The sequence below is a fragment of the Ursus americanus genome, chromosome 3 (assembly GCF_024610735.1).
Source record: "Ursus americanus isolate L20-20 chromosome 3, mUrsAme1.1.p, whole genome shotgun sequence".
Taxonomy (NCBI): domain Eukaryota; kingdom Metazoa; phylum Chordata; class Mammalia; order Carnivora; family Ursidae; genus Ursus; species Ursus americanus.
Genome location: NC_142129.1, coordinates 8,688,815 through 8,705,828, shown reverse-complemented (window position 1 = coordinate 8,705,828; position 17,014 = coordinate 8,688,815). Strand labels below are relative to the sequence as shown.

Below are 17,014 nucleotides of genomic sequence, written 5' to 3'. Positions count from 1 at the left end.
AGTTCAGTACCCAGGTCGGAGAGCCTCAACACCACATCTGTATCTCAAGACTGTATCCTTGGAGTGGGAACATACATTCCGAGGACAGCAGAGAAGTCTCCAATTGTCCAAGTCCTGCTCATGGATTAACTGGCAGTCATAAGTCTTTTTGTTGACCTCCTCCAATACCTATTATACACTGACTTCTGAGTCAGCACCTTTACTCAGAATGGACCTTTAATTTTGTTGGGAGACGTTCCCCACAACATGGGTATGTGGTCAGTTATAACATCTCAACTATTAGGCAAAGGCAGTTCTTTTCACCAGTAAAAGTAAGTAGTTAAAAATAATTATCTGTGAAGCTACAGTGCAAATTTAGTTTGAATATTAATTCCGAGGGACAGCCTGCCTTAGATATTATGGTTAATGTGCTGAAATGGAAGAATGATGCTTTTAAACCTAAATATCCTGGTGTTGTGTTGTTGTGAAATAAGTAATTGAAGGACCAGATGAAAATGTGAATAAATTATATTCATCAGAATATTATGGTGGGGTAAAAGAAGTTGGAAGCAAGCATAAGTTTTCAGACCTTTAAACGGAAGGTACTTACACACTCGAATGCAACATTTAGTGTGTCTGAATGGTTAAATCAAATTTTTTTGGTACAAAATAGAGGGAGAGTGAGAAGAAAGGAATAGGCTTCAATTATCACAAGTTTGTTTTCATTTTGTACATTCATACTTTATTTTCAGAAGCATTAATTCATTATAATATATGCACACTTCATGGTAATTTAATATAATAATCTGAAATCACAATTTTGCTGATGCTACATAGTTAATATTAATTCATGTATTAGGTATGGGGATAAAAAACAAGAATATTTGTCCCATAATATCAATTAACAAATAACCAAATGACCGTAGTTCCCACTGAAACTAGTTATATATAAATAAACACTTGACATAGGCCATCCAGAAGAACATGGTGGCATCTCCTCCTTGGCTGAGGCATCATCAGTAATGGGGGAGGGGAGCAGCAGCTTTCTGCCCTCTTTAGAAAGTCCAGTGGTTCACACTCATGCCCACCACACAGGGACACATCCCATCCTATCAGGCTATCAGTCTTTCGATTCCATGATAGAGGGTTCTTGCTAATTCCTCATCTTGACAGTCAGCCGCTGAACCCTGTTAATACACACTCCAAGTAGAGTGATGCTGAGGTATCTGGGTGCCGAACCCAAATCATGCTGCTGTGTGTGAGAGTTTGGCACAAGCTCAGACTCTGCATTGACATCCATAGACCGTAGCTTTGTTTGCATTTGTCTCAAAGCATGCCCTTTTGTTTTGCAGGGAAATTTGAGTTTCTCGTGCGTGGAGCCCTACACAGTGCCTGTCTTTTTCAATGCTACCAGTTACCTGGAGGTGCCAGGACGGCCTAACCAGGACCTGTTTTCAGTCAGTTTCCAGTTCAGGACTTGGAACCCAAATGGTCTCCTGCTTTTCAGTCAGTTTGCAGATAATTTGGGCAATGTGGAGATTGACCTCACTGAAAGCAAAGTTGGTGTTCACATCAACGTCACGCAGACCAAGATGAGCCAAATAGATATTTCCTCAGGTGAGTGCAATCCTTTTGAAACTGCTATTGTCATTTCCACAGCTAGCAATGCTTTTGTTTTGTTGGTGTTGCGTGCTTGTGGTTATGTTTGAATTCAGACTTGGTGAGATTTTTACTTGGCTGCTCAGAGTACTGATTGAGTAAGAGAACACTGGAAATTTGCTCAGAGGGTGAGGGGTGGGTGAGGAGGGAAGTTGGTTGAGACTGTCTCAGAGCACCAAGATCTTCTATTGCTTATACCTGCTTGTTCACGTTAAGAGGGCAATGGACATTACTCTAAGTGAATATTTTATGTTTACAAAGAATGTCTGTTTTACTGATATAAGAGGCCTGGTACTATTTGACTTTATGGAATTCAAATACCTTTTACTATTAGTAGCAAGTATATATTAATTTAATTGACTTTAAAGGTATATGCAACTGCTTGAATCAAAACCTCAAAGTGATCTTGCTAAGTTTATGCAAATTTTCAGGAAAAACAACAACAAGGGGTGAGTACAAAGAGGAATGATAAGATGTATGTATCAACTGAGGGAAGACTGATTGGCCTAGCAGGGTAATTTTTAAAATTAACCTCACAGTAGTATGATAAACTGAGGCTTGGGTAATATTGTTGTTAATTGAACAAACTTAGCAACCTTGTTATATTCTTTGATTAATATGGTACAAAGAAAGCTGGGATAGCAAAATGTGAGATGTTGTAAATAAAAATTAGTCCTGATAGGGGACTCTAAAATAGTAAAAGTTTTCATCAAATTTTTCTTGATGTTCCTTGCAGTAGATGTTTTTATTTTGTGGAGAACTACTTAGAAGACAGAGAAAATTAACATAGACTGAGCAGCTTATACAGATGTACCAAATAGAGAGGAAGTTCATGACAAAATGCTCAACTGCGTGACTGCTGGCTCTGATGTCAAAATATTCCATGTTCACTTGTGACACCATATGTATACACCTGACATGGTTTCTAACACATTATATTGTTTGTGTCCATGTCATTGCCCTGTAGGCTGTCAGCTCTTTGAGGGCAGAGGCTATGCCTGTTCTTCTATTCTAGCGTGTAGAATAGCCCCTGTTACATTAGGGGTGCTCTGGGAATGTTTGTAGAGTTAACACCGTGGCCCTTTAAGCTAGTGTTTATTAACAGAATATTTCCTGCTGAAGAATATGTGTCTTTTCATAAAATGCGCTTGGTGTTTCTGTAGGGCATAGCCATATAGACTATTACTGAGAAGGATTCAAAGAAGATAGAGGGACCATTATATCAGAGGTGTATCTGAACTATTGAAATCGAAAGCCATTGTGAAATACTTAGATATTTACTTTTTCTGTTTTTGCTTTGTTAGTTTTGCTTTCCCCTGAGTTTTTGGAGTCAAAATGATTGGTCAACCATATTTTATCACTACTTCCCAGTATAAATTCACCTGGGGAGATTTAGAGCAAATAGAAAATATCTGGAGAGACCAGGAAAACACATAAAACAAATACACATACAAATATTTACTAAAGTTGAAAAACATCACATTAGATTTTATTATAATTATCCTTTTCTAATGACTAAAAACATAGAAGTATGAAGGCCTCTCTCCCTCTTGACATTCTCTGAACAAACCCAAATTCCTGGTGGTTTTCCATTGTAACAGGAATCATTATAATGGAAATAATAGGATCTTAAATGTCAAGATCAATAAACATTTCCTAATTTAATTTGGTCTAATTTAAGACTCTAAGATACTTTCATCTAATTTAAACCGTGTTTATGAAAAAATAAAAGGAAGAAAAAGAAAAAAGAAATCCAATATGCAATGACTAATTTCCCTTAATAGGTTTGCTTAAATATGATAAAATTGGACTTGAGAAATTTTTTTAATTTAGCCAAGAATCTGTGCAAATTAAGGGAAACTGATAGGAAATTTCAACATGTCGGTAACCTTGGTCTTACGTATTCCAATGATAATAATACCTTACTGTTCCAAATATTTATTTTTCCTATACATATAGTGTATACGATAACTTATCAGTTATCATTGCTCAAATTTCAGAAAGATTTGTAAGTAAATATAGGTGCACATACGTTTTTAAAAAGTTATATCTTATACTCATTTAAACTGTGTTTATTGAAAAACAAAGGGAAGAAAGAACAAAGGAATCCAGTATATGACTACATTCGTTCATCCATCCTATAAATACAAATGGAGTCCATAGAAGGCAGTTTTCATCTTAAAGTACTTAACCAAATTCAATTAAATGTATGAGTAACTTAGCGTAAGTAGCAATACTGAGGAAATAATTTAGAAAGGTAAGCTGACCGAGGGCACTGATGTTTGCTTTAACGAAGGGAAATAGTTCCGTATTATGTCTGTCTTATTCTTATCAGCAGCATAAACACTGAAGTATGTCAATCCTGTTTTTTTACTTTATGTTTAAAATAGCTTGGTTGTGAAAATGTAGAAGATACAGAAAATTTAGAAGAGGAAAGCATTCACTGCTAGCCTTTCTGTGTGCACACACACATGCACACACGCAAACACTGTGTAGTAGTGCATTGGGAAGTCATTAGAGAGACACTTGGTTTTATTTTTAGTGAATAAATTCTGTGGTCCAAGATGAAGCTAATTCAAGTGGTTCAAAAGCCTTTTTATTCTGTCTTGGACAACATTGTTCTTTGATGATAAAGTCAAACTAAATCCTGTAAGTTAGTATTCAATGTATTTTTTCACCCTCCTCGTATTTTTCCCTCTACGTTGTGATTGATTTCAGATCTCATTAGTCTTGACAGTGGACTCAACTTGTAAAATTCAGTCAAACTCTGAGTAACCTTGACTTTGCAAAGCGGGTTATCTTTCTGTGAAAATATTTTCCAAGTTGCAGCATCAACTTTTATAAAACATTCCACTATATTTATTTCTATTTAGGACCATACTTAGTGAGTGGAGAATACAGATTTATGCATTTCCTTTGGCTCAGAGTACGTAGTAAAAGGGGGGAAAAGTGCTAATAGGATTGAATGGATAACGTGCGTTCATTGAGCATACTGTTTATTTTAACATTCCTATCAGAACCCTGGAGAAGGAGGGCCTAGAACTGTGTTTTTAAAATTATTTGTTTTTTTTTTTAATTTGTTTTTCCAGCTTTTTTGAGGTAGGATTGACAAATATATATTTACATGTTGTACATGTTGTGCAATGTGATTTTTTTAAGGTGTATAATAATATATGTATACATTGTGAAATAATTACCACAATCAAGTTAATTAACGCATCTGTCACCTCACACTTACTTTTGTGTGTGTGTGTGTATGCACATACACAGTGAGAACACTTAAGATCTATTTTCTCAGCAAATTTCAAGTATACAGTGCAGTATTATTAAGTATAATCACCATGCTATACCTTAAATTCCCTGGAACTTTTTCATCTCATAATTGAAGGTTTGTACCTTTTGACCAATGTTTTCCCATTTCCCCCACCCTCCAGCCTTTGGCAACCATCATTCTACTCTCTGGTTCTATGAATTTTATTTTTTTTAGATTTTACATAAAGGTGAAATCATACAGTATTTGCCTTTGTGTATCTGGCTTATATCACTTAGCATAACATCCTTCAGATCCAAATGATTTTGATAAAAACACAGAAAACATAAAACATTTTATATCGTACTCAATACCTACTGAAACTTACTTTGCTACTTTAGATGCATTCTTACTTTATGTTTTTTTTTTCCATTAAATTTTTCATGACCTATCAAATGATTTTATGACCTAAAAACAAGTTGTGACCTACAGTTTGGAAAACATTGACCTACAGATCTGTCTTCTCATTTGAAGAGTTGGAATTTTTTAAAGTTCCAGTTGCTTGGAGGTATTTACACCATCAGTCCATTTTGGAAAACTAAATGTATCTTCCAGGAACAATAATTGCAATATTATAATAGTAGTAAAAAAGTATGCATGTGTATTACTGTCTGATGTATAGTAAAAAACAAACAAACAAAACCAACTACCTACCATTTGAAATAAGGTTTTTATTGCAAAATTCCTCAATTTTATACCAGTAAATTATGTACAGATGTTTACAATAATACTCTAATGTTGTGGTCTACCCATATTAATAAGTTCATAAAATGTGACTCAGCATTTATGTAGTGGAAGAGAAGTGATTTCTATTAATGATCCTTCTTACCTATTGAAAAAAAATCCATTTCTATCCATGTAAACAAAGCCTTTTAGAAAAGTCATTCAGAAAATGCACTGCTTCTAAATCAGCTGTTTTCTAGCTGAAGTATTAGAACCTTGTTTTGTTTACATACATATTGCTTCAATTTTAGAATGACTTTTCAGCAACTGCCCTCCTTCAGAAACCTGTATTCAGTAAAGATCATCTTTATTTGTATTTCTGTCTCTAAAGAAAATCTTTGTGAGGCCTTGTTTTATTTTTGTTTTATTACAGTGTCCTTTATAAACCTTTTGAGTGCCATCTGGGTGTGTTAAGGGAAGGTGTCTTAGTCTGATCAGGCTACTGTAACAAAATGGACTAGGCGATTTAAGCCACAGACATTTATTCCTCAGAGTCCTGGTGGGTGGAAGCCTGCCATCAGGGTGCCAGCATAGTTGAATTCTGCTGAAGAAGGCCCTCTTCCAAGTCCTAGATGGATGCTTTCATTTGCTCTGTCTTCACAGGTGGGAGGGGCTGGAGAGCTCTGTGGGGTCTCTTTTTGTAACAGCACTAACCCATTCATGAGGGCTCTACCTTCATGACCTATGCACCTTCCAAAGCCCCACCTGCTAATACCATCACACTGGGCATTAAGATTTCAACATATGAATTTGTAGGGGGGAGATACAAACATTCAGATCACAGCAGAAGGAGCAGACATTTTCTTGGCTTCTGGTGTAGCTGGGGAACTTGGTGGTAAATACTGGCATGTTTTCAGTTCATTGTTGGCAAATGCATTTCCCTGGAACTGCTCCTGGCACAATCTATCCTAAGGAATTAGAATATTTCTTCTCTTGATTTTATGAACATTTGAAAATGTAGTTAGTACATTAATTCTGGAAAGAGTTAATTCATACCAGTTTTGGGAGTTCAAGTGATAACTTGTATCATGAGGTTTCTTCTTCATCACATAAGAAAAAAAGTTTAGTTTGCAGTATTGTTTTTTGTATTTTGTTTATTGAGATAAGATTTTCAGCTCTCTGACTTCAAACTGCAGATAACATTTCAAGATTTTTTAAAATGAATTTTTACAACTCAGGGTATCTGGGTGGCTCAGTCAGTTAAACACCTGCCTTCAGCTCAGGTCATGATCCCAGGGTCCTGGGATGGCTCAGCAGGGAGCCTGCTTCTCCCTCTCCCTCTCCCCCTCCAACAGCTTGTACGCTCTCTCTTTCTCTCTCTCTTTCTCTCAAATAAATAAAATATTAAAAAAAATTTTTACAACTTAAAAATTAAAGTTCATCTAGGCATTACGTCCATACTTCAAGTGACTTTTTTTTTTTACAATGCAAAGTGATTGGAGACATATTTAGTAGGTATATTATATTCCTTAATTCAAGTTAAAACCATAATTATTAGAAGACTTAAAAATGTCATTCCCCTTGACTATTAAATTTGTATCATTCTGAGTCTAAGGAAAGAAGTACACAGAGATATTTATCGCAACATATATAAAGTAATAGAAGTAATTGAAAACAAACAAATATTTTAAATGAAGAGGTGCTTTTAAAGGCTGTATCTTCAAATGGAATACTATTATGTCATTAGAAATCGTTTCTCAAATAAAATTGAATACCATTGGAAAGTATAATATAGTGAATTAAAATGTTAATGAAAATTTGTATAGAATAAGATCCCAATATTAGTATTAGAAGTATATAGATAGCTAAAAAACAGTTCAGAATGAAAAAAATCTGAATGATACTAATAGTAATTATCTCTAATTGGTGGGTTATTGTTCCCATTACTAACATTTTTTTTCATTACTATCATCTTAAAACATTTTCCATAATACCCAAATTTTCTACAGTAAACATCAATTACTGTTAAAGCAAAGCAAAACAAAACAGAAAAGGTGTACTATAAAATAATTGAGGATAAAATGATATTCCGAAAAAGTATAATGGTTAACAACATTATGAATGGAAATTACATAAACTGAGTTATATCGATTAAAAAATCCTAGTTTCTCTACTTAATTAGAAGCATATAGTCAGTTTTTATTTTTATTTTTATTTATTTATTTTTTAAATGTTTTTTTTTTATTATATTATGTTAGTTACCATACAGTACATCCCCGGTGTACTCAGTTTTTAAAAAGTTTGTCCTTAAACAGTGAGCTTCAACTTAATTTTCTTCATGGCATTTACGTAACAAATAGAGCATTTTATATTTGGATGCAGACATTTGGGGGTTAGGTTTATGAGCTTTTATTTGAAAATACACATAACTAATTTTGAACAAATGCCACACTTTCTATGTAGTTTTAAATTCTTGTTTTTTCAGGATAAATGGGTGAATTGAAATGAAGTCCATTTCCCCTTAAAACTGTTGCTAGCTATCAGGGAACAGCAGATTTTACTTTTCTCGGGGCGCCTGGGTGGCACAGCGGTTAAGCGTCTGCCTTCGGCTCAGGGCGTGATCCCGGTGTTATGGGATCAAGCCCCACATCGGGCTCCTCCGCTATGAGCCTGCTTCTTCCTCTCCCACTCCCCCTGCTTGTGTTCCCTCTCTCGCTGGCTGTCTCTATCTCTGTCAAATAAATAAATAAAATCTTAAAAAAAAAAAAAAAAAGATTTTACTTTTCTCTTGTAATGGTGAAGTAGTGAATACAAATATATTTATTCCCAAATAACTTACATATATTTCTCCAAAAAAAGTAGCTAAAAATTAATTTTTAGGGGCATCTGGGTGGCTCAGTTGGTTAAGCATCTGCCTTTGGCTCAGGTCATGATCTCAGGGTCCTAGGATTGAGAGCTCTGAGTCAGGTTCCCAGCTCAGGGGGAGTCTGCTTCTCCCTCTCCTTCTCTTTCTGCCCCTCCCCGTGCTTGTGCTCTCTCTCTGTCTCCCTCTCTTTCTCTCAAATAAATAAAATCTTAAAAATAAAAGTTAATTCTTAGAGTTCCTTACTTTTTGTTGGTCTTCTAGATATCTAAGATGCTCAAGAAAAGCTCAGAAGTCCATCATTTTAAGACTGGAAGACAACGTGGCTCTGGATTCCTAGAGAAAGCTTGAGCCTAGGAAAGGTTGATTCCTAGAGCACTGTGCTCACTTGGGTTAGGAATCCAGATTTGTGCCTGGCCAGCATATCTCCTCTTGTTTAGTGAAAGACAAAAGTGAGAGGGATGTAGATCTATAGATATAAATACAGATAACCTTGGACAAATCCAGAACATACTTTGCTGATGTTTTTTTTTCCCAAATTCACAAATAGACTGGCTGTGAGAGCCACATGATACCAAGTAAAAAGCATTTGAGTGAATGGTATGTTGCTCCTGGGTAGCTTCACCTAGCTGACTTTTTATTATATTTCAATTCCCAACATGGCTGTACTATCATCATGCAAGCTGAGTGGAAATCTACCTTTAATTTTACTTCAGTGCATGCTGGTGCATTTTCACATCAATAGAAGCATTATATTCCAACATGAAAGGAGAAAGAGGCTGGGGGGAAAGTTGTGATATTAGGTATTGACTTATTCTTTAGGAAGCAAAGGGGACATTTTAATTTATAATCACACTCCAGGATACCATACCTACTCTAGTTTCTACAATGTTTCTGGGCCTTTTAAAATATTCTCTGCCTTTTTCAGGGAAGATGAATAAAACATGATTGTGTGTATGTACGTATAATAATTTTTAAAAATTGCAAGGAGAGGATAAAATTTAGTAAACTTAGGTGGATAAAATGGAGGTGAAAACTCCCAGTAGGGACCAGGTCATGTTTTAAAAGCTTCAGTTTACTGTACAAATAAACTCATCAAAGGCGGGGGGGGGGGGAGAAATCAGACATTACTTCTACAAACTATAAGAATAAAAATGAATTATGCAAGACCAGCAGAGAACACAGCTCCAGAATCCCAAACTTAATAAATGGATATAGTTGAAGATGTTTCCAGAACAAGAGAGAAGGCACAGGAACAAATTGGCTTTGCCTAGAAGCCCTTTTTCTTTGCCTTTCATAAAACTTTTAAGGGCCGAAACTTCTCTGATACATGAGTAATTGGTAATTTTAACCAATATAGATTTATATAGTAAAGAGATAATAAATCAGCTGATAATAAGCCAGGGTTCTCCAGAGAATCAGAACTGATATGATGTATAAAGAGAGAGAGATTTATTAGCAGGAATAAACTCACACAGTTACGGAGGCTGAGAGGTCCTGAGATCTGCAGTGGTAAGCTGGAGATGCAGGAGAGCTTATGGTGTAGTTCCACTACCTGTCTAAGATCTAATCTGAAAGCCGACTCAGGGCTCATAGGCTCATAGGCTTAAGACTGAAGAAATGATGTTTCAGTTCTGTCTGAAGACAGGAAAAGACCAGTGTCCTGGCTTAGAGACAGTCAATCGGAGAGGGGGATTTCTTTCTCATTCCACCCTTTTATTCCAGTCAGGCCCTCATTAGATTGGTCGAGGCCGGCCCACATTGAAGGAATTGGCTTTACCCAGTCTCTAGATGCAAATGTTAATCTTATCCAGAAATACTTTCACAGACATACCCAGAATAATGTTTACACATCTGGACACCCTGTGGCCCAGTCTGGTTGACACATAAAATTAACCATCACATCAAATTTAGGTATTTTAGGTATTTTTCCACTAAGTATATAATTTTGTTTTAAAGTTAAAAGTTTCAGCGTGGAGTAATAGGAGATTGGTTGCCTTCATAATCAGAAAGGACAGAAAATAAAATCATTGGATTAAAACCTTCCCTCCATTTCCCCCCCTCTCCCCCTTCATTAACCTCATGGTGATGCTTACCTGGGGCAATTAACCAGAGACTTGAGACTGTGAGATAGTATCATTGACAATTATCTGTCTACCTTTGTTCCTTTCATGACTTTCAGCAATTTGAGCCATTCCACCTGTGAACAGTATAGGCTTATTGAGATACCTGGTGCTTTGTTATAATTAGTTGTAGAAATGAGCCTTTTTGAAAAAGGGATCCCACAGATTCTGGGAGAGCTACATGGGACCTCTTAAATTGACTTGAGATAGCCTGAAGAATGATTCCTGTGGATACCCTCTGAGATGTTTACCACAAATATTTCTTAGTCTCTCTCCTTTATTCAGAAAAGCTCAAGAAAATTTTGGGTTTGTCACCCAGTATTGCTCAGAAACTATCTGCTTTTTTGTAATATTGTATCAGAAAATAATTATATGGACCAAACTGTAATAATTACTCAATTTTATGATTTATTTTATTCTGACACATTTCCCTTGAGGCCTGTATAACCCCAGCACAGACCCTACTTCGGGTAACTGAATTCCTAGTTAGTCCTGAGTCTTCTTTCTTTCCAGCCACTACTTGTTTCCTCTTACTCTCTATGATCTACTTTTTACAAGTATAGCCAGGCATAGATCTTTGTTGTAACACTTGTTAACATCTGATATTTTCTGAAAGATGCTGTTAACCTGCGTAGTATGTCCAGTCATCTAGTATTGCCAATCTTTCTTCTAGCACTGGTAGTTTTCCTGGGTTCCTTTCAGAGACTGGAACCCTATTGCTGAACCTCTATCCAGAGGCTGGGATCTTGCTACCCTGGGCATATTACCCTGCTGCCAGTTCCCTGCCTAGATGTTGGAGCACTGCTTACTCTGATTGCCCAGCAATCTTCCCCTCCCCTCATTCCAGTTTTCTGTTATTTTATCTTTAACCCTGACACTGCTGACTGAGACTAAGCCATGACGACCTATTGCCTATATTTTTCTACCCCTTTGGGCACAAGTTTTAACTCCCAACCTGAAATGTTTCAGTCAGTCTTGTGCAGATTTGTCCCAGATCTCAGCCTCCTTCTGTCTTCTCTGTCATCAAATTTCTATTGTTTTTTGGGATGCAGACATAACATACAGTTAATTGGGGGTAGGCAAGAACTACAAGCAGAGAAGTAATAAAGTGCACCCAATCCCGCAAGCTCTTAGCTCTGCCAGGGCATAGATGGTCAGCTGATACCATAGCCGCGATTCCAGTAGAGAGGAGCCTGCACTTTTAATGCTTTACAGCATTATTGGGGCAGGAGTCAGAAAAGCTGCCTTGTTAGGAAAGGGAGGCCTCTGGAGCCCAGTGGCTGATGTAAGTCTACTCCTCATACTCTGTGCTGACTCAGATCTGCTGAAGTAGCCCTCTGCTAAGGAACTAAAGGGTGGAGGAAATGAGACTCCAGGGCCATCCAGAAAAGTCCCGTCTGCTCCTGAGACTGTGAGGATAACTAACAGCTGCTGAATACTTAAACCATGCCTGTCACACTGCTAAATCCTTTACATTAATTGTCTTGCTTAAGGCTCCAATGACCTTGTGCGTTAGGTCCTGTTTTGTAACCTCCTTCCTCACTCATTTCTATCAAGGGTAAAATCATTCTCTTGGGACCTGAGATCAAAACCTTGAGAAAAATGAAAATTTTTTCTTCCATCTTTGTCCAGCACATTGTATGATTTAGCCAGTACCACCAGTTCTTTTGAAGTGCCTCATCATCCATCCATCCATCCATCCATCCATTGTCTCCTTATCCTAGTTCAAAAAATCATCACTTGAAACCATAATCATAATCATCAGACCATCTTCATAATCAAAAAGAATTTTTGTGTTTGTGAAGAACACATAAGACTTAGTCTTAAAAATTCAGGGTTTCATGGAAGAATTTTCAATGGGAATATGACACTTTGGAAGCAGTTACTTTCAGATTTTAAAGGAGGAAATGTGTGGAGTGGACTTTTTTAGAATGTTAAAAGAATGTTTCTTTTTGATCATAGTCCTACTTATATGGTATATACATAGTTAAAACCATGGACAAAGAAACCAGATTACCCACTGTCTAACACTGATGAAGGTCTTTCTCTGTTCCAGTCACTGTTTAAACAGAGTTCATGTACATAAATATACTAAGTCATTGAATTCAGGAACTCCTCAGGGTGAAGATCATCATGTGTATTGTATAAATGAAGAAGCTGAGGCATGGAGCTGTGATAACTCACCCAGACTCTTCTAGCTCATAAATAACAAGTTCAGAAAGGAGTCCAGAAGAGTTGAGTCTGAAATCATTCTACTTCCATTCTTTGCTGCTCTACTGCATTGCCACTCACATTCATTCAATACGTCTTTCATTCACACACGATCAGGTATGGTTGTACATGGCTCATCTGAAATATTTGTTGAATGCAGCACCTAACACCAATGACATCCTTATCATGTCTCATTGAGATTCTCCCAGGAGCCTTTTAAATAATCTCCCTTATTGTTTCTTATTTTTCCCTTACATTATCCAAATTTTTGTTTCTAAAATGCAAGGAAAATAATTTATTGCCCATTACATAAGGAGTAAGTCTTCTTAGCGTGCCTTACAAGAGCATGCACAAACTGAGCCCAGCTGGAGGATTTGGCCTCATTTTTCATGCTTCACACTATGTACTCCCCTGCTTTTCACTGTCTGCTGGGAATTCCTTCCTCTATATGCCATTTTGGCTAAATTCTGCTCATCCTTCAAGATTCACTTTAGTATCATTTATTATCAATTTAGTATCATTTCCTTTCTCAAACCCCAGGGAACAATCTATCATCCTCTAGTATAACATCTCATATCTTGAATAATATTTTGTTCCATTTGTTCCATCTTAAATTACAGACTCCTCCACTGTCATGTCTCTTGCATCTCTGTACCCCCTAATACTTGCCTGTCTGACACTTGACAGAGAGGAGATGATCAGTATTCCATCTTTGACTTTTGTCATGGATCTACACTTAGACAAAGGCAGTGTCTTGCTCTTCTCTCTTCCTCCTGCCTCTCTAAAAAAGGCCACTCCACACATTTCCTCCTTTAAAATCCAAAAGTAACTGCTTCCAAAGTGTCATATTCCCATTGAAATTCTTCCATGAAACGTTGAATTTTTAAGACTAAGTCTTATGTGTTCTTCACAAACGTCCTGAACACTTATCTCATGGTGATCTCAGATCCTTTTAAAATTTTAAATCACTCTTATTGTTTTCACTTGTTTAATACTGTGTATTACATGGTTCAGACATTTGACAGCTCTGGCTGAAAATGCTTAAATTTCCTGAAGCTTTTTGAGGACATTAATTCTCTTCTTTCTTCTGCCTGTTTACCGTTGAGCCTAGCACAATGTCTTACATGTGGCTTGGTTTCAAATATACGGTTGATTGATTTTTTTAAATAAACTGATACCAAGATGTTATAAGCTGTAACTTTATAATTCTGTTGTCTTCATCAATTTATATGAACCAAATTCTTTGTGAAATGAGAGTAGCAAGTATCTCAGAGGAAATAATTGCTTAACTGTTGGAGGTTAATGTGTGTGAAATTGATCTGGACCTGAATTTTGATGTGATATTTTTATGGAAAGAAGAGTTGTTTTTTAAGGTATTGGAGCCTAAAGTTGTACTGGGTAAACTATTATATGAATAAAATAAAAGCATATATACATTTGCTGAAAAATGTATTCTGAGGAGCATGACATGAAGTAAAACCTTGAAATTAGTCATATTCCCTTTGTATTTATTTTTTCACACAGAATATAGAAAAGAGATGTGCGTGATTAAAATTAATTTAGCTTTATTTTCTTCTTCAGGCTTGGGAATGCATTTGACATAATAACTCCAGGGGAAATAAGGGAATAAAAGATTTTTTTTACTTTAAGGCCCCTGATCTCCAGTCATTTCTATACTTGCTTAAAACAGACTTTCCAATTGTTGTAGGAGGCTAGTCTGACATACTTTGTCAAGGGAAAAGGTGTCTTGGATAATCAAATTGTGTTGTCTCTGACTTCTTTTATTTGGTATCTCCAGGCAATAACCCTTTCTCTATTAGATAACTAAACAGTCAAACATAAACTTCAGAGTAACTTCGTAGGAGACACTGTACACGGACATGGAGGAGTAAATGGCACACCCATCACTCTTCCATCCCGAGCCCAGCACAGGCACCTGTTTACCTAATGTCCACCTAAGACCATATAGCACATACTTAACTGCACTTGGAGCATACTTTATTCAGCTACGATGGGCAGAATACAGCTAATAAATCCTCTGCCTTTTCCTACAATCTTTTTTTTTTAGCATTTTTTAATTTAAATTCAATTAAATTAACATATAACGTGTTATTGGTTTCAGAGGTACAAGCCTATGATTCATCACTTCCATGTAACACCCAGTGCTTGTTACATCATGTGCCCTCCTTAATGTCCATCACCCAGTTACCCCAACCTTCCACCTCTTCCCCTCCAGCAACCTGTTTGTTTCCTACAATTAAGAGTTTGTTATGGTTTGTCTCCCTCTCTGGTTTCATCTTGTTTTATTTTTTCCTCTCTTCCCCTATGATCCTCTGCTTTGTTTCTTAAATTCCACATATCATTGAGATCATGTGATAATTGTCTTTCTCTGATTGACTTATTTCGCTTAGCATAATACACTCTAGCTCCATCCATGTCAATATATTCTTTATAATGCAATGCTGTGTAAGAAAATGGGAAATCTGGATCCATTGGTGGGTAATTTTTAACCTTTTCTAACCACAGAGCCATGTATTCTATTTCATGCAAGGCATACATAGCAAATGGTTTGTTCATAAAAAGCTTGATGAGGGATATAAAACCCTTTATGGTCTCTGTGAGAAATATTTCCCTTAGGAAACTGAAAGAAAAAGAGGACGCTGTATATCTTTACGTATTGTTTGACTGCCCGGAGTGGTTCTATAATACACAGTGCAGGATATTTCATAGAACAGCCAACGGACGTCACTATTGAAAAAAAAAATCAAGTGTGTGATCTGTTACTGTGATTGAGCATATCTCCAGTAGTGAATACAGCTGATAGGTGTTGTGTGAATGTGTATAAGTGTGTATGCATACTAATAAAAGAGAACACCTTCGATCTTTAATGAAGTAAGAACCTTAAAATTCAATAATTCTGCTTTTAATTGAGCACTATAATGTCTCCATTTGCCATATTTGAATGTTTTAGAATACAAAAGGTTTAATCAGTAAGATGATATGATATTAAACAGTCAGAATTATAGCTCATCCTGAGCTTTAGTAAAGTGCTTTGTTTCTTCTGTTCCCTTTTCTCAGACATTTGACCGTTTATGATTAGGTAACAAAAATAACAGTTTCTAGCCTTTCTGGTTCTGTTTTTTTTCCCTCTTAATAAAACCATGGATATTAATACCAGAAAGTGGTGGGGAGAAGAAATCTTGAGTGATGGGTCCTCTAAAGCACTGGTTTTCCATTGGGGGTGATTTTGATCTTTAAGAGATATTTGGCAACATCCAGGGACATTTGGTCACAAATTGGTGTGGTGTGGTGTGCATGTCACTGGCATCTAGAGGATAGAGGACAGAGATGCTGCTAAGTATCCCACAAAGTATAGGATGACCCCCGCTTCTTCCCAAACTAGGATGTATTTGGCCCAGACTGATTCCCGAGATTACTTTTAGGTCCATTTAGAGTCTTTTTTATTTCTTTATCATTTTGTTCTATGCTGTTATGAACTTCCTTCTTTTCTTTCCCTTTCCAAGTATGTGTGTGTGTACACACACACACACACTTTGAAAAATTTCAGACTCCTCCCTTTCATTTTGCTTTCTTTGTGAAACTTTTGTACTTCAAAACAATGAAAATACATTGTTGACTCCTCTGTATGTGGTCAGAACAAATCATACAATGAGATTGTTATCCTGATAAGCACTCTTCACTATTTTAAAGAATGTTTATTATTTTCTTCTTTTTTATACAAACTCCAAACTCTGTTTTTCTAAATATATGAACTCTCTAGTGCCTTGCTTCACTATAACTTGTTCCTGCCATTTTTATCAGTAACAGGCACAAACACATATTATGTGTCTATGTGTAAGTTTGACATCAGGCAGATAATTATCTAAATAGTAAAAATGATTGTTAATATTAGATTCAAATGTTACAGAAACTTAATTAACAAATTAATGGCAAGAAAAAGGAATTTTATGGTGGAGAAGAGTCCTAACTGAAATCTGTTGGTTTTCAAAGTGTGTTCCTTTATAGATCCAAGTTGAGAGACAAGAGAGATACAGCTGAAGACATAATACAGCAAGGAAGAGAGCACAGAACACGTTTCTCCTTCAGCAGTCCAGCTTTTTCTGTATAAAGTTGTAGCCAGGATTATCTTGCATCTTTTCCGAGTAGCCAACTTAGAAGCTTCTCCTCCATGCTGTTACTAGCCCA

The 17,014-nt window shown here is 36.4% G+C and overlaps 1 protein-coding gene across 2 annotated transcripts in view; it reads left to right on the top strand.

Moving 5' to 3' along the window:
* Positions 1-17,014, top strand: part of CNTNAP2 (contactin associated protein 2) — a 1,871,860-nt gene that overhangs the window by 849,241 nt on the left and 1,005,605 nt on the right. For both annotated transcript variants that reach the window (XM_045792416.2, XM_087860735.1), the window contains one exon: positions 1,332-1,596. In XM_045792416.2, the coding sequence (XP_045648372.2) occupies positions 1,332-1,596 (265 nt within the window). The remainder of the gene's footprint in view (positions 1-1,331; positions 1,597-17,014) is intronic.